At 37.5% G+C, this 19,024-nt stretch overlaps 1 protein-coding gene across 12 annotated transcripts in view; it reads left to right on the forward strand.

The window, feature by feature from the left end:
- Positions 1-18,652, forward strand: part of EMSY (EMSY transcriptional repressor, BRCA2 interacting) — an 83,160-nt gene extending 64,508 nt beyond the window's left edge. For 4 of the 12 annotated variants that reach the window (XM_055549135.1, XM_055549141.1, XM_055549145.1 and 1 more), the window contains 7 exons: positions 720-884; positions 2,587-2,742; positions 3,751-3,792; positions 6,295-6,494; positions 8,393-8,956; positions 9,916-10,416; positions 14,375-18,652. In XM_055549135.1, the coding sequence (XP_055405110.1) occupies positions 720-884; positions 2,587-2,742; positions 3,751-3,792; positions 6,295-6,494; positions 8,393-8,956; positions 9,916-10,416; positions 14,375-14,569 (1,823 nt within the window). In that variant the 3' untranslated portion in view covers positions 14,570-18,652. The remainder of the gene's footprint in view (positions 1-719; positions 885-2,586; positions 2,743-3,750; positions 3,793-6,294; positions 6,495-8,392; positions 8,957-9,915; positions 10,417-14,374) is intronic. The other 8 variants (XM_055549134.1, XM_055549136.1, XM_055549137.1 and 5 more) reach the window with 6 other exon arrangements.
- The last annotated feature ends 372 nt before the right edge of the window (positions 18,653-19,024 follow it).

Genomic DNA, 19,024 nt, shown 5'->3' on the forward strand with positions numbered 1-19,024 from the left:
TATCCTCAGAAATCCTGTGAGCTAGAGAGGTAATTTTAGTGTTGCCATTTTAGAAATAATGATACTAAGACCCAAAGAATCAACTTGCTGGTAATTGCTAGAGCTGGGACTGTAACCTAAGACTTTGAATTCTGAATGTTATATGTATCCTATTATATCATGCGGCTTCTAGATCATTTATCCATTTTTCTTGTCAGTGGACAGGATTTCCTTTCAGTAATTCCAGTAAGTGTTGACTGAATGCTCAGGTTGTACTACAGAACACATTTTTAGGTGCATTGGGGAAAATAAGACTCATACTGCATTTCGTTCTTATGGTACGTGGACATGCACCCACCTACAGAAATGCACACCTATTTATCATAGCAGTTATAGCATTGAATTGTAATTTGTCTCTTTACATGTCTGTCTCTCCAACCAGATTGTGTGCTTCTTGAGCATCCTTTGATTATTCTGTGAGCTCTTTTATATCCTCAGTGCCAAATGTAGACTGGCACATAGGTGCCCAGTCTGTTGAATCAATCAATGAATGAATACGTGAATATAGACATGAAAGACATTATGCCCTCTGGGAGCTTACAGTCTTTTTGGGGAGATAAAGCATGAAGTTTGTAGTAAAACAAAGATTTTTTAAAAAGAACAAATTGTTTTTTTGTTTTTTTTTTTTTTAAGAGAAACTTTGTTTATAGGGTTTTTTTTTTTTAACTAATATAAAACAGATTCCCAGCCTGTAGTTCATGTAATTGCTTCCCGGCGTCAGGATTGGTCAGAACATGAGATTGCAATGGAGACTAGCCCCACCATAATTTATCAGGATGTATCCAGTGAATCACAATCAGCTACTTCAACAATCAAAGCTCTGTTAGAACTCCAACAGACAACAGGTATGAATTCACATGCTCAGCTGAATGAAGCATGTTTTCTCTAGAGATGGGTTGTGCTAAAGTACTACTACTGTTATATTTTCTTTGTTACTATTTGAGCACATTTCCCCCCTCTGGACTTGTCTATAATCATTGGTTCAGTCTGTTTACTTGTCAGTTCATTAAGATGTTCACAGGAGTACTGAAGGATAGACAGACTGTAGTCTATCATTTCTATCAGAAGAAAGAAGAAAAAACAGCACAGTTCTTTTCTGCTCTCTCTCCAGCTTAAAGTGGACAATCCTGTTGCCTTTTGTCACCAGAAAGGAGTAGGTCTATCGATTTCTAAGCACAAAGATAAATGCAGTACATTTGCCAATTCTATTCAAGAATAGTAGAAGGCAAATTGGAGGGCCCCTGCCATCCTGCTTGATATTGGTGGAGCAGTTTTGTGGTCATAAAACATTAAGGGCCTTGCTAACATTCTAATTTGTTTTTTTATCTTCATACTTCTTTGTATAATTTTAACAACCTGAGCTTCCATGCAAAGCTGTTCTCATTTAGCAAGATCCAATCGGTATTTCCAGTTACCATATATCTTCTATAAACTCTAGGCAAAACTGTGTTAGTTATACTGACTTTTCTATTATAATAGATCAGATATTGTCAGAGTTCTTAGGGGACCTTAGTGATGATCTCGTCCATTCGTTTCATTATGAATAAACATACTGAGACCTAGAGAGGTTATCCAGTTGGCTAGTGGCAGAGTGAGATTCCATGTCTTTTGATTCCCAATTCAGTGTCCTCTCTACTTGTGGGGTGACTTTTGTATTCCTTTGGTTTTGTTTTACTTTCTTTAAATGATTATCTTGATTTTATCACATTTTATGCTTGGTGAGAATAATCTGAATGATTGCTTACTGGATTTAATTTCTTACTGTTTGTTGTAACATCCACTCTACACTACCCAAAGAATACTAGCATTTATTTTAAGTCTTTGATTTTTTTATTGGTGTTATTTTTGGCTTAGGCATTTCCTTAGCTTCTTGTCTTTAACATACTCAACTATTTCCGTTAATGCCTTATAGAGGGTGGAAACCAAATAATTTTGTAGAAAAAGTGATAATTTAGAAAGTTATTCTATCCATGGAAACCATTCTTGATTCCAGACCATTCCATAGACATTTTTGCAGGAACATATTTTCCTAACAATGAATATTTTTATTCTTCAAGAGCCATAAAAATGTAACATTTCTTGGGGAATTATCTTGAATTTTTAATAGATCAAATTAAACTGGTCACTGTGTTGTGCTCTTCCGGGCAGTTGTGTCCTGGAGCAAATAATGCTAAGTAGTGCTTACTCACCCTTTGTTTTCAGGTTGGTGAACTGAAGAGTACCAGGTACTGCCTTGACTAAGGGTAAAGGAAGTGTTCTAAAGGGCTGTATGTACAAGGGGAACAGGTCCAGTTGTTTGGCCTAGTGATAATAGGGGGCAGATTTTAGTCTGAACGCCTATGTGTTCTTGCTGTGCTACTGAGTATGCTTGCACAAGTTGTGCACTCTATAGCCATCCAGTAGTCTGCGCTTTTGTTTTCAACTTCCTATCTTCTTAGTCACTGCCCATGTGGCACCCCAGAGGTCTTGTTCATTTTTCCATGGACAACTCTGGTTTTAGTACTTGTTTATAATAAAGTTAATTTTTCCCCTGACTTTTTTATACAGTGAAGGAAAAATTGGAATCTAAACCAAGACAACCCACTATTGACCTAAGTCAAATGGCAGTGCCTATTCAGATGACCCAGGAAAAGAGACATTCTCCTGAAAGTCCATCAATTGCGGTGGTAGAGTCAGAACTAGTTGCTGAATACATCACTACTGGTAGGTGTCCTTTTAAAAAGTAGTATTAAGGTAGGAGTGCTACCTTTCTGGATTTCATGTGATGATTGGGGGAAAATATATTTTTTATATTTCTCGATCTCATCCAGTTTTCTCTGAGAGCAGATTCACATTGTCTTTGGGATTTACCCTGCCTTTAATGATTAGAGGGAGAAAATTGATAGATTTTACAAAGTTTGCAAGTAATATAAAACTGTAGTTGGCCTTAAAGAATATCTGTGAACATCAGGCAGCACCGGTAGCGAGAGGATAGAATATCTTTTATGGGGGAATAAATACTCATATACATTTGAATTTTTTAGTTTTGGGAAGGGGAGGTGGGTCAAGGGTGAAAGAAAGTATAAAATCCAACCCTTCTCCCCATTTTTAATGTAAAGAAAAAAATGTGGAAAATTTTAAATCCTTGTAAATAGTTAAGAGTTGTGATGGAAAACACATTAGGTATTTATGTGGTCTGGCAGCAAAAACACTGATGATGTTTTTGGATGGCATATGTAGAGAAGTGGAGCAGGAAGGATAATAAGTTCGTTCATATTCTGGTGAGACCACACCTGGAATACTGCTTTCTGTTTTGGGCCCTCTGTTACTTTGAGATTTGGAGGAGTTCAGAGAGTAGTAACATGAATAATTAGGGCTTAGGAGAGATGACTTATGAGGCAGTATATAAAGAACACCTGTCTTCTATTTTCTTAAGCATAAGAGAACAAAAAGTTGCAAATATTTGAAGGATGTAAATACCAAAGTGGAAAGGGAATTTTTTGGCATAATTTTGGGAGATATTGTTAAGACTAATGGATTAAAATTGCCAAAAGGGAAAATCCAATTAAAAATTATGTAAAGCTATCTCGCATCTTTCTTTAGAGATACTTAGCAAAAAGCAGAGGGCAGTATGTTGGGAAAATCAATAATAACCTCTGGGGATAGACTAGATTATCAAACGGTAAATAGATAAAAAGACCTATGATATCTTCCCTTACTTATCCTTTTCAGAACGCACTGATGAGGGGACAGAGGTTGCTTTTCCCCTTCTAGGTAAGTGGTGTGCATCCATTTGTAGTAAAAGTAACTGAAGATAAAAGATGATTGTTTTGGGGGCAAACCACTTAATGGATGCGCTCTACTCTGATCTGGTAGAGGAAAGGTAAGCTCTACTCAGTAAAAGGGAGAGAGACTTTCCTTTTGCAGAGTAGTGGGATTCTTTCTCAGAAATGAGCAGTCTGACATTGGAAAAATAAGAGTTGTTTAAAGAAATAAGTGACTGTTTTATGGTGTTTACATGGCCCAGTTAAAGGTCACTTCAGCTGTTTTCCAAATACCTACTCTGTGACCTCCCTTCTATAATCTTCTCCCATCATATCTTCAGCCTCACTGAGTGTTGTTTTTTTTTTTTTAACTTCACAGCCAACTTCCTGACCCTCTTGTATTATTCTGCAGTGGATGTTATTTTTCTTTAACTTACCTGCACTCTGGAGAATTACTATGAAGAGATTTTAGTATTTTGAATTTATAGTATCTTGAGGATTATTCTTAAATGGTTTCAGTTGATCATCTGTGAAATCTACTTCATTTCTTAATAAATGTAATAATTATGAATATTAGTGTGGGCAGTAAAAATGTTCCATATAATCTGATAATTTCATCAGAAATTATATATATTATTTTTCAAATGTCATTCATTTCTGATGATGCTTCTATCAGTAAAAAGCTTCATTGATTTGCTTGCTTAGTTTTAATATTATTAATATGATTTGTTTTTTCTCTTACTCAGTTGTACTATAAATGATTTAAGTATTTGTTATTTTAATACAAACCATGACTCCCTTTTTTCCAGTTTCGTTGAGCACATATGGAAGATTGTATTAACTCATATAATTTAAAATGTATATATAAAGCTTATTGTGAAATGCAGTAAGATACTATAGTGCATTTATAAAAGAGTGCTGGTGCTGCTGCCTGTAACCTCACACCACATGTAGGCATATATATAGCAACAATAGAAAAACTGCACTGTGGGACTTCCTTGGTGGTCCAGTGGCAGACACTCTGAGCTTCCAATGTAGGAGGCCTGAGTTTAATTCCTGGTCAGGGAACTAGATCTCACATGCTGCAACTAAAAAGATCCTGCATGCTACAACGAGGATCAAGGATCCTGCATGCAGTACTGGGACCCAGTGCAGCCAAATAAATAAATATTAGAAAAATGTTCAAAAAAAAAAAAAAAGAAAGAAAAATGGCATTTTTGAATATGGATAAAATGTGTTATAAAAATGAAGCTTATTTGTATTTCACTAGATAGTTTTAAAGTTCTATACTGACAGTGGCGCTTTTACATTGATTTTGTAGTGATCATCTTATCCTTGGGCATTTGACTATGACTTTTCTAAGTATGGAACCACTGCTACTTGAAATTGTAGATCAAGATATATGAGAATTAGAACCATGGATTATTGAGAGGTTTTGATATTCTCAAAATCCTTAGCTAATTTTACAGATTTGTTTTTATCTGTTTCTGATTCAAAAAGTTGGTTTCCAGTAACTACAGACATTTTTAAAGCTCTGTAGAATAAGAAGTGTTGAGTATTTATACTGTTTAAAAAGTTGAAATTGAGGCTGATTAAAAGGGATAGTTTGGCATCAACATAGATGTGTAGTTTAAATGTATAGTTTACTCCATGGGACCTTCCAGCAAGAAACTAAGAGGTGGAATTATTTCCTGAACTATACTCTTACTCATTTGTTTTGGATGAGCTGAATTTGAGAAGATGAAAGAACACTAACTTTTCTGTTATTTTGTTAACTTTATATTTTGGTACTTAATAATCTAAGGACCATTTTCAATTCATTACTTCATTTGGTCCTCTTCTAAGAAATAAAATTTTATCCCAATAAAAAACAAAAATAAACAAAATAAAACCTCTGAACTTTAGAGATTAATAACATAGAGTTTAAGTGTCCTCTTCAAATTCACATAGCTGATTGGTGGCAGAGTGGGACAGAATCCAGTTGTGACTGTTGATCCCGTTTTCTTTCTGTAGTATCACCTTGACCTATCATATCACCTTTAGGATATGAGAGAGTGTCTTTTGTATATAAAGGAGTGAATGCTTCTGGTTTTTGTATTACATTTAGAACTGGGATCAAGAGGTTAAAAACTTGCACTGTCTCACTATCCTTAAAAATATTAGTCTAGGATTTGATTGCAGAAATTGATTGTTGTTTTGTTACCGTAATGGGGTAAAGGTCACTGGAGAAAGAGTACAACTCACAGGAGGATATAGCTTTAAGGGATTTGTTCCTCCTTTGTGATAATAGTTTTCACAGTGCTTCCACATACATTTCTCATCTCATCCTTATAATAGCTCTGTTATTCCCATTTTACAGATGAGGACACAGAGTCTCAGAGAAGATAAGTGACTTTCTCAGAGTTACACAGCTCATAAATGGGCAGACTCTGGTCTTCTGCCTCCTAGTACCACACTTTCTCTCTGTGATGCAATCTCACAGACAGTTGTTTAAAATGACTACTGGTTACAGATGCTGTGGTGATTTCTGGAGAAATATCATCACCTCCTCTATTTTCAGTCAGCCACCGCTCCCAGCCCCAACAGCCCTCCCAGCCTCAGCGGACCCTCCTCCAGCATGTGGCTCAGTCACAGACTGCAACACAGACATCCGTGGTGGTGAAGTCCATCCCAGCTTCTTCCCCTGGAGCAATCACCCACATAATGCAGCAGGTTGTATCTCTGCTTTTTCCTTCTACCTTCTGTAGCCGCTTCCTTCCTGAAATAAGATTCAGTTTCATCTCCTATTATAAGAGGGGAAATAACTGAGTTAAAGAGTGTTAGTGTAGTTCTTGTCATCTGTGAGGGGTGAGTAAAGGAAATGAACTGAGAGTCTTAACACCAGAAAGTAATTAAGAAATAGTATTCTTGGATCTTCTGTGAACTCGTAACATTTCAAAAGGGCAAAGCTATCTAGATGAATCTATGATATCAGAATTGGTCACTGTTTCTATGTATTTTCTTGTTATGGAAGGGTTTATCACTGAGGCAAGATTTTCAAATGAAATAGAAGTTGGCTTCCTTAAGCTGTTTGATGCTGAGTTTTTCATTTGTTTTACTTTTTGCTTTCATAATGAATCCTTATGGGAACATTAAAAATAACTAGGTAAATATTATTTGACTTCTTTTATTGAATGTGACCAATTGAGGAAGAGACTCAACAGGAAGAAAAATGAATTAATATAAAACAGGAAATGTGGTACCAAGGGTAATGGGGAAAAGGTAAAAAATACATTGATATATTGATTTTGTGCCAGATACTGTGCTTTGAGCTTTAAATGCTTTAACTTATTTAATTCTTGCTATGAGCCTGCAAGGTGATTGTATCATCCCTCTTACAAATGAGGAAACTCATGCCCATAGAAATTAAATAACCTATTCTGGATGGCAGAACCAGGATTTAAATCTAAAGAATCCTGCCTCTATTATAAAGTGATATCATAAATATCAGATTTAAGCATGACTTATCATTAGCAGCCACATAAATTATCATTACTCAACTGGTAGCAGTTGACCATAATTACAGGCAAACTACTCGAAAGGCATGAAGAAATTGTTGAATTAAAAACCTGTATATGTAAGGTCATTATGAGATAGGGGAGAGTTTCGATTGAATCTCAAAGTTTTAAAGTTTAAGAAGATGTGTAGCATTTGACAAAGCAGTGGGAAGGATGGGATTGGGGTGGATCTTCTGTCACTGAGGGAAACCAGATGGCCAGAGATTTTGCTGGGTGTCAGCTCTCAGCCTGGAGTCTGGCCCTCATCTGGCTGTCCTGACTGACTTTTCTCAAGACACCCAGGGAGGTCGGACAGCTGGCTCTAACCATGTCACTCAAGATTGCTGCTGCCTCCCAACGCTGTTAGAACTGACATCAGGCCATCTCTGTTTCTCCTGACAGGAGTGCTCTTATTGCTGCCACAGTTTCCTTCCCTCCTGGGAGGGATCCGGGTGTGTGAAAGCCATTGCCTGGTGGGCGTGGAACCTGGGCGAGGAGGGCTGGGGCAGAGGGCAGATCACTCAGACCTTGGTAGGCCTGGCCACCCGTCTCCACCCTTAGCAAAGAGGCCCTCTGTGGAGACTGGGATGGGCATGGCCTTCAGACAATGCCTGCCTCCTGGACTGTGCTGAATGGGTGCACAGCACAAGTGGGCGTCTCTGAACCTTGGATTTTCTCTAGATACCTCACTTCTGGGTTGCTGCGTTCTTCCTTTGGACAGATTAACAGCTCTGGAGCTGTGTCCTGAGCCAGGGACCCTTTTCTTTTCCCATCTTGTGCTGTGCTTACAAAGCATCCTTATTTTTCTTACCTTTTAAGTTCTGGGCCCTCTGAGAGTTTTCTTACTGCAGTGCATTTGCCAGTTTTTGCAGTATTTAAGAGTTGAAATTTTAAGAGTCTCAATCTAAGGCTGCCTTTAGATTTAGAGACCTTGAGAGTTTTTTGGTCTTCTTAGGTTCTCCCTTCTGAAAATTTTGAATGATTCTCATAATCAGGTCTTTTCCAATTTGAGGAAAATGTAGCAATATAGGTGTTTTTCTTATTTCATTCTTACTTTGTGCCTTTTTTACTTAGGCATTAAGCAGTCACACTGCTTTTACCAAACACAGCGAGGAACTTGGAACTGAGGAGGGCGAGGTTGAAGAGATGGACACTTTAGACCCTCAGACAGGTCTGTTTTATCGATCTGCCCTGACTCAGTCACAGTCAGCTAAGCCGCAGAAACTTAGCCAGCCACAGCTGGAACAGACTCAGCTGCAAGTGAAAACTCTGCAGTGCTTCCAGACTAAACAGAAGCAGACCATCCACCTGCAGGCAGACCAGCTCCAGCACAAACTCCCGCAAATGCCCCAGCTTTCCATCAGGCATCAAAAACTCACCCCTCTCCAGCAAGAACAAGCACAGCCCAAGCCAGATGTACAGCACACACAGCATCCCATGGTGGCCAAAGACAGGCAGCTTCCTACCTTAATGGCACAGCCCCCACAGACTGTAGTACAGGTGCTTGCAGTGAAAACCACGCAGCAGCTCCCTAAACTGCAGCAGGCTCCGAACCAACCAAAAATCTACGTGCAACCCCAAACCCCCCAGAGCCAAATGCCGCTCCCAGCCTCTTCAGAGAAACAGCCGGCAAGCCAGGTAACGGAATATTGATAGCATGCAAAGTTAAACTTCTCTGTTCACGGAAAAAAATGAAAACATCACGACCCTATCGTGATTAGCGGTGCATTCTCCTGGCAAGAGGAAACTCAAAAGCCTCATTACGCTGGTATTACTTTACTCCATCAGAAGGTTGACATTAGGGAAGAAATGTACGCATTAATATAGGAAGAAAAAAAGCATAGCACTCAGAACTTGAATTTCCAGGCAGTTTTTAATGAAATAACTTCAGCATTGATCAATAATGCATAGATATACCTAAATTATTTTTATTTTTTAGGCATAAAGTATTTATCTCCATGCCTGTAAGCTCTTGTTTCTGTGGCAATAATGCTAATAAGTAAACTACAGTCTTTTAAGGAGCTTCATTGACCGTCTTCCTTTGTAGTTTACACCACCACCATTTGGTTAATAAATTTATCTTCTAGATTTCAGAGGAATTATCTGTGAATATTGAAAACAAAAAATTATATTAGGGAAAATTAGTGGCTTTGGAGTGATGTATGTGTATATGTGTGTGTTATAAATACATATATATAGAATATGTTTGTATAAACGTATTTTGAAGCAAAAGATTGAAAAAACCCTACTTTTATTTTAAAAAGCTGAAGATTATATGAAATTATTTGAGATGGGTTTAAGGTATACTGTGTGGGGATGTAAATCCCAAGGAAAACAAGGCTGCTGTGACTTTTTTTCCTTTACTGCTATGAACCTTGGCTGGCTGAACAAAGGTTCTTTTGACCCCTCCTCTTTCGCTAGTTTTCTTAAAGGTAACCAGATACTTTGCCATCAGCCCTCTTATTGAAACACCAAGCTTCAAAATATCTTCCTAGTATACAGCACAAATGTTTCTTTTGCCATTATTGTCTGGGGTGTTTGATAGGTTTTCTCAAAGATATGTAGCTGTAACACACACAACCCCAATTTGTTTTCAGGTGGAGCAGCCAATTATAACCCAAGGATCCTCTGTTACAAAGATAACTTTTGAGGGGCGCCAGCCTCCCACAGTTACAAAGATAACTGGTGGCAGTTCTGTGCCTAAGTTGACATCACCAGTTACAAGCATATCTCCCATTCAGGCCTCTGAGAAGACAGCAGTGTCAGACATTTTGAAAATGTCTTTGATGGAAGCTCAGATTGATACAAATGTAGAGCATTTGGTAGTGGATCCCCCAAAGAAGGCTCTTGCCACTAGTGTGCTCACTGGTGAAGCAGGATCATTACCCTCCACCCATGTGGTGGTGGCAGGGATGGCGAATTCCACTCCCCAGAAACAGAAATGTAGAGAGTCCTGTTCAAGTCCATCTGCTGTTGGCCCTCCCCTAACGACAAGGAAAATCGATGCACCAGGAGTGCCTGCGACAGGCCAGTTCATGCGTATTCAGAATGTAGGCCAAAAGAAAGCTGAAGAGAGCCCAGCAGAAATTATCATCCAGGTAAGAATCAGAAGGAACACAAGAAATCTTGGGTGTCTTGAGGGTTGTGGGTTTGGTGTGTTTTGGGATGTCACAGGAAGAGTCAAGCCAAAATAGCAGAGAGATTATCAAATTTGGTTTATTACCTATTACAAATATACAAGTTTATAATTATTTTCTGAAACAGAGTCCTTGATAGATATTATCACAACAGTACACCTTAGAGACAGTCAAGGGCCCTGAGCCCCAGTGTCCACTTGATTCATAGATGCAAGCCACACTTGCCAGTGTTGACTCAGCAGTCAACCTACAAGATCAGCAACTTTCCAGGTCAAATTTTGGGCTTCTCAGTCTTTGCCCAGAGTATAAGTAGTTTGTACTCTTGGGATATAACTGGATTGTACTCCTATTTCAAGTTAATTTTAGAGACCCTTGTAGAAACACAGTTCTTGATCTTGATCCAAATTTATGGTTTTCAGCACTATAAAACCTTAATTAACTGAAATGTCTAGAGAACCATGTTGTAAGAGAATGTTTCTTAGTAATTTAATTTTATAACTAACTTGGGATTAACCGTAAAGCTTTGTTTTTTATTTCAATCATTATATTATTGAAAAATCTTTTTATGGTTACTCTCCTGTCTTGGTAAGTACAGGCTAGTGAACATGACGGATTATTCATTGACAGTAGATTTTCCTATGCCTCACATTCCCTTCATTCTAAAACTCATCTGTTATCATATATAATCCAGACTGAAGAGTTACTGGGTCCAGACTAGCTTTTAGAAGTTGTGTTTTATTTCCCTCTCTCCTTGCAAGGTTTCAGGTTTTTTTCTTGACATTTGTCATTTTTTTGCTTGGAAGGTATCAGAGCAGCACATTTTAGTTAATTGAGAATTTGGATTTATTGAAATGTGGATAATCTAGTATTTACTATGGATAGTAGTATTTATTGTACTATATTGTGTGACTTAGACTATTCTGTAGTAAATTTTGCCTTTCCTGTGATCCCAAGCCATGAAAGAATGCAAATTGACCGATATTAACCCAGATGGGATTTATTTTAGTATAGGGGAAATGCTTAAGTGCAAATAGATCTGGCCATTGAATTATTCAAACATTTTGTTCCTGTCAAAACAGTGAACTAAATAACCGTTGACCAGATGGATTTGTTACATGTTTTTTCCCCCTGAAGAGGTAGCATTGCATGCTAAGTCGCTTCAGTCGTGTCTGACTCTTTGCGACGCTATGGACTGTACCAGTCTCCTCTGTCCATGGAATTCTCCAGGCAAGAATACTGGAGTGGGTTGCCATGCCCTTCTCCACTGAAGAGGTAGGGTTTGGTGGAAAAGGAGGTTTCGTGGCTTTGCTATTTATTCACTGTGTGACTTTGGGCAAGACTACTTAACCTCACTGTGCCTTAGTTTCCTCATCAGTAAAATGGGAATAAGGAATGCCTACTTTACGTGATTGACATAAGGAGTATATAAAATTGAAATGAAGCACTTAGCACAGTACCTGGCTTGTAGTGATTGCCCAATATATGATAGCTATTCCTATTTTTACTAAAATTTACTGTGGCCCCTGGGAGTTTAAGTTCTTTAAGTTCGTATACTTGCTAAATTGAAAATTATTTTGAATAGCTTATGTGGAAATTATTTTCTATACTTCATGAACAGGGGTTAAAATGTAATTTGCTTCATGTATCAAAGATGATAGCTAATGAGTAGGTTCTCTGCAAGAATACTGAGCTAATTTTTAGCGTTTACTATATGCTAGGTTGATGTGTCACTGTGTCAGAGGGAAGAGCAGCAGTAAGGACCAAGCTTTTGGAGTCAGAAATATCTAGATTTGAATCCCGTAATCCTTACCTACTTTGTGGCTTTGGGCAACAGTTAACCTCTGTTCCTGTGATGAAGGGGAAACAATAACAGCTCAAAGAGTTGTTTTGAGGATTGAGTAAATATCTGGTTAAATGTCCTATATAGAGTAATACTCAATAAGGATAGCTCCTGTTGTTATAATCATCACTAACAGATTGTTAGAACATTTATTTTCAGGTCTCAGTAGTTATGCTTAGCTTTGACCCAAAGTATTGATTTTTACTCATTCAGTAAAATACCACTGACTTGAGTGAAGGAAGTCTGCAGAAGTTCCTTGAAAAATGTTCTGTAAAAATTCAGCATGTTTAATGTTAAGTACCTTGTAGACAGATAATCCATATTTCTTTTATTCATTCATTCATTCCACATGGATTATTTGACCTCTGTGTTCCAGGCACTGTGCTAGGTGTAAGGATAGAGGAGTACACAAGATGAATGTATCTTCTATTTTGAAGGGGTCTATATGTATATGGAATTCATAGAATTTAGATCTGTAGGGATATTTAAAGCATATCTTTTCTAATGATCTTATTTTACACAAAATTAAACTAAAGCTTAAGAAGGGAAGTGACTTATTCAGAGGTCCACAGCAAGTCACAGCTAGAGCTCAACTAAAATTCTGACCCCACTAGAGACTTTTTCACAGCGATCAGCTGTATGGAACAAGGGCAGGAGGGTGAGGGGAGACAAAAAACTTTACCACTTTAGAATCAATGCCTGGGCATCTTACACTATTTTCTTGATAGTATTAAAACTAAATTTGCATCTCTCCTCAGTAGAAGGTTGTTTTGGTTAGGTATATTTTCCAAATGCTGATATTCAGCTTTGCTCCTGGGTTCTTTATGTCAAAGATACATTATTCATTGGGAAAGTTAAGAATCTGTTGGCAATGCAGGAGACCTGAGTTCAATCCCTGGGTTGGAAAGATCCCCTTGAGAAGGGAAAGGCTACCCACTCCAGTATTCTGGCACAGAGAATTCCATGGACTGTATAGTCTCTGGGGTCGCAAAGAGTCAGACACGACTGAGCGACTTTCAGTTTCAATGTGTGCCAGACTCTGTTCAAAGTTCTGGGTATCTAGCAATGAAAAAGATAGTCAGGATCTGTGCTCTGGTTCGTACTGTCTTGGATCTTACATTCTAAGGATGAGAAGAAAACAAAGAGATGATAAATCAATAAAGAAAATGTACAGAACATAATAGGGGTCAGGGGTGGGATCGACCCAGTACTCTGGTTTCCTTTCATAGAAGGAAGGCTTCTCAAAGCCTTTTACTTGAAGCATTTGAGCTAAGATGCAGATGATAAGAATGGAACCAGCCATGTAAAGATTTAGAGGAAGGATATTCCAGGAAGAGAGGAAGAACTAGTGCACACACCCCATGGTACAAGGGAGTTTGGCATAAGGCTGGAGACATGAACAATAGGAAACAATTATAGAATTTTAAGTAGGGGTATGATATGAACTGATATACCTTTTAAGAAGGTATATAATAAAGTTGAGAAAAAAAAGAATCTGGCAAGGGAGTATGTGGTTATCTTTTGGTACTTTCATTGTTTAAAAGACTGTTTGTCTTCTCTAGCCTCATCTTCAATAAAGATTGTTACTATGTGACCCAAACAAATAAGTTCACCTTTGAACTACCAGAGGGCTTAAAAATATTGTGGTATCAGTGGATTAATCATTCATCTTGCAGAAGCAAAATCTGATGCATTTACATTTAAAATTTGCTTAATGACCAAATAAAAATATCCTCAGAGTCTGTCTCTTGAATTAGGCATGGACTTCAGCCTCCTTTGTTAGAAGAGGCACCATCAAGGAGTGGAGAGATCACTTTGCGTTGTAGAGGACTTGGATTTGAATCCTGGCATCCTAGCATTAACCCTGACCAACTGTGTGACCTTGATTAAGTCACTTACTGTCTTAGTTTCCTCATTTGTAAAATGGGAATAATATTAAGCATCTAGCATAGTGCCTGGCATCTAGTGGTTGTCCAGTTAATGTCAGTGTCCTTATTTCCTTCCTTGTTATTGTTGAGGACATCCTTCTGTTACCTTTTTTTTAACCATGAAGCTTCTCTCCTCTGTCTTCTCTTCCAGGCCATTCCCCAGTATGCTATTCCTTGCCACTCCAGCTCCAACGTGGTCGTAGAGCCGAGCGGGCTCCTTGAACTGAACAATTTCACCAGTCAGCAGTTGGATGATGATGAGACGGCCATGGAGCAGGACATAGACAGTAGCACAGAGGATGGAACTGAACCCAGCCCCTCTCAGAGTTCTGCTGAGCGATCCTAGTGTTTTGGACACAGGAGTGCACTTTAAAACCTACTTGGTTACCAAGTGTCCAGGGAAGCCCTTGTATTTTGATGTCTAAAGAGAGCACTTTGCCCATGCTTAGACTGTGGACCCTGAAACAGCAGTGTTTCAACAAGAATTGCTGCAGGAGTAGCATTTTAAAACAAGATAAAACTCACAGGGGAATGTACTTTTTTTTAGAAAAAGAAAAAAGATGCACATCTACAGTGACATAAGACCTGATATTCTTTCTCTGTTGGACCACGGCTAATGGAAAAGTTTGTCTTGCAGTGGAAAGAGACTTTTCCTGTGAATGTTCTTCAACTGGTTTCTACTGAGCAAACACCATCAAAAAAGGAGAATGTGAATAGATTGTATTTTGAAACAGTGTGTCAGGAATAGTTTTGTTTTGTTTTGTTTTTTTTAATCTTGTATGTTTTTGCAAATCCCTGCAAGTGCTGAATTGGTTAACATTTTACATCTCCACAGTTCGTATTTTATAAAATAACTAGTTATTTGATACTGGCATTAAAGAATCCTTGTTAGATGGTGGAAATCAGGTCCCTAACCAGTGGGAAGTGCTTTTTTGGGTGATTTGTACATTCTCACCAGTTGTATGCTAATTTATTGTGTTGTTGTTCCTTTGTGCTCTAGGCAGCACACTTGCTTTCTATTTATTTAAATGTAAACATTTCAAAGCAGGCCATATTCCTTCTGACAAATTTCCTGTAAGCCAGGATTGTCTACCCTTTCCACCTCCCACCCCCTCCCCCTTTCTCCTTTAAGAAAACTTATGAGAAAATGTTTCATTGTGAAACAGAGGAATAGAAATATTTTCTAGTCCAAAGGAAATGTTCAGTTATGTTCAGGAAAACAAATTATTCATATGATGCTATCTTAACACTGAAATTGCACATTCATGTTGGACTGAGACTTTGAAAATAACTTTTACATACCTTTGTTTAACCCCCTTTGAAATGTATAAAAAGTTCATTTACAGTTCTAAATGTAATGTTTTTAAGCATTCTACCTTTTTAGGACATGATTTGTTTAAGCAATATGTTTGGGTCTTGTGATCACTGTCTGTCACAAGTAGAGTGAAGGGTAAGAGGGTGGGAACGGGTAAGAGTCAGTTTTGACAAGTTGTGGCAAAGGAAACTATACTTTTCATTTTTTTAAAAATGTAAATAGAAAAGTTTTTAACGGTTTTATATAGATTTCACTATAAATAAGCATTTTAAGACTGACAAATGTTGAACTGTATATACATATATCAGCATAACTGCCCAATTTTTTGGTGCTGAAGTACTGTAAAGTAGAATTCATCAATGGTCTCCTAATTTTTACATCTATATCTGGGGAAAAAAAAAAAAAAACTGTGATCCTATAGTTAATAAATTCCCACTAGAGTGACACTGAAGATTTAAACACAGGCATTCACAGATGCACTGATTTCTTGTAGTTGTCCTTATTTCTGCTACATGATAATGACTTATACCCATAGATGGAGCTGTTGGGTATTATTTTATTGTACAAATTCCTGTTTAAAAGACTTGTGACTGTTTCTAGTTAAGTAATTTTTTTAACCTTTTGGGTCATAGACTTCTTTGAAAATCTGATGACACTTTGAACTCTCACCAAAAAGTGAAAACTCTCACATGCCAATATACATGTTAGGTTTTGCAGTTTTTAGGGGTTCATGGGCCTCTAAGCCTATCTATGTGTTCCAGGTTAAGCCCTCTGTTAACGGTCAGTCCATTACTTACAGATGTAAGTTTTTATAAAATAAAATATCTTTTAAATATTCATGGATCAGGTAACAGCAAACTTGAATAAAGTCATTATGTTCTACTTCTGCATATTCCGGTACCATAGCATACCTGTGTCCCTTTGAGAATTTAGCCTTAATATGTTTCAGCAACTAAAATGGCGGATGAAATTTCCATAGTTTACATTTTAAAAAATTAGTATATATTTTAACAAATTATCAAATGAGGGATTTAATTTTTTTTTCTTTTAAAAACTGTTAATCTGAAGGACAGCATGAATTTCAATTTATTTGATAAATATTAATTAAGCATCTTCTGTGTGCCAGATGCTAGGCTAAGCACCAGGTATGTACCATAGTGAATAAACAGAAAATCCTTCCCTTATGGAGTTGACAAGCAGGGTTACTGGCTGATGAAATGGATATGAAGGCTAAAGGAAAGAAGAAACAAGAGTGGCTCTTAGGTTTCTTAATTTAGTGGGTGGATGGTAATGCCATTCATGGATCTCTAGGCATCCTTTAACTGAAGATCTTAGCATTAGCTCTTTTACTATTTCATATGTTTAAGTTCATAAATGTAAGTTTACGTCATCCATGTGAAAGATATTCCAAGATTACAGTGCAAATGCTACGAAATGAATAAAACCCTAACAACTGTTGTAAGCAGTGATAAGAAAAATCTGTTTGGCTTAAAGGAAACTTTGATAAATGCTTCGTACTAGCAGTTGCAGTTTATGGTGAAATTACAGAACTTTAAAAAAATGAGCAGTTTTACTGAGATTACTTCACGTCATACCATTCACCCATTTAAAGTATCACAGTCAGTGGTTTTTTAGTATATTTAGAATAGGGCAGTCATCACTACGGTCAATTTTAGAGCATTTGTATAACCCCCCAAAGAAACCCTGTATGCCTGAAACCACCACCACCCTGGCCCTAGGTATCCTCTGATCATTTCTGTCTCTATGGATTTATCTGTTCTGGACATTTCATATAAATGGAATCATGTAATATGTGGTCTTTTATGACTGTCCTCTTTCACTTAATGTAGTGTTTTCAAGGTTCATTCATGTTGCAGCATGTATCAGTGCTCCATTCCTTTGTGTGGCTCAGTAATAGTCCACTGTGTGGATAGACCACATTTTGTCCATCCATCAGTTGATGGGCATTTGTGTTGTTTCTACTTTGAGGCTCTTATGAATGATGCTATTATGAACATTTGTGTACAAGTTTTACGTAAGTTTTCAGTTCTCTTGGGTAAATATCTAGGAGTGCAATGTCTGGGTCATGTGGTAAGTATTTTTAACAGTTTGAAGAACTGCCAAACTCTTTTCTACAGTAACTGCACCTTTTATATTCTGGCCAGCAGTGTCGGAGATCTCCAATTTCTCTGTGTCTTGGCCAACACTGGCTGTAATTTTAATTGTAGTTATGCTAACATATGAAGGGTCCTGATACATATTTCCTTGATGGCTAATGATGAGCATTTTTTCATGTGTTTATTGGCCATTCATACATCTGTGGAGAAATGTTCTTTGCCTATTTCTTAATTAAATCATTTTCTTTTTTATTATTTTAATTGAGAACTTTTGAAGTACAGAAATATTACTGCTCTTAAAAGTAAGTTGTTTTCTGGAAATTAATTCATCACCCTTAAAATCTTAATCAGGTTCTTGTTCTTCATCTCTAATGTAGCAAATTACTTAACATCCTTAAAAATGTATAGAGCTTTATAGTTGAAAATGCTTTTAAATACATTTCAATACACTGCTGTGATAGGAGACTTCAGTAGGCACCTGGGATGGTGCAAAGGAAATAGTGGTTAGGTTTTGAGTTCCAGGCTCCTCTGTTTATTCGTCATATGAACTTGAGGAAGTCACATTTTCCATAATTCTGATCCCGTAGAATTATTGTGAAGATTAAATGAAATTGTTTATGTGAAAATGCCAGGCACAGTTGTGCTCTATTTTGTAAGTCTAAGTTTGGTGATCTATTTTTTAAGTATTTGTACCACTACCACTTAAAAAACTGAGGGCTCAGAGAGGTGATGTACCAAACCTCACAGGTTAAATGCTAGCAGGCATCAGGCTGAGCCATGAGTTGCTACTTTCCATAGAAGAGTATATTTGTGCCACCAGACACAGGACTGATCTTTGGAAGGTCAGAGGAACTTGGCGTTGGTCTTTAAGATGATCATTATGCCAGCCTAACATGCCTTCACTCAGAGGTGCTCAACTCAGTTTAATTATGTGTCACAAACTCCTGATAAGAGGAAGTAGAGTGAAAAAGCACCATATGGGCAAGGCCTTTCCAAGAAAGGACAGTGAAAAACAGTCTTTTGCCTCTGCTTGCAGGTTTATAAGCCTTTATGTAAGTGAGGTTTGATGACCTGTATGTGTGTGTGTGTGTGTGTATATATATATATATATATATATATATATATATATGAAACACTGTACATTTGTACTCGTGAGAAGGCCCACTCTTGCTTTTTTCTCTTCCTTATTTACATATACAGTGTACCTGTACACTTTTATTTTAAAAAAAAAAGCAAGCCTGAGTTTGATTCCTGACAAGCCATGTGAGTTTGGACAAGCTCTAAGGGGCTTAAAACAGCAGAAGATGGAATGAATTATAATTCCTACTTAAAAAAAAACTGATAGGTGAACAAAATTCCTCCAAAGTGG

The sequence above is a fragment of the Bubalus kerabau genome, chromosome 15 (genome assembly GCF_029407905.1).
Source record: "Bubalus kerabau isolate K-KA32 ecotype Philippines breed swamp buffalo chromosome 15, PCC_UOA_SB_1v2, whole genome shotgun sequence".
NCBI classification, from domain to species: domain Eukaryota; kingdom Metazoa; phylum Chordata; class Mammalia; order Artiodactyla; family Bovidae; genus Bubalus; species Bubalus kerabau.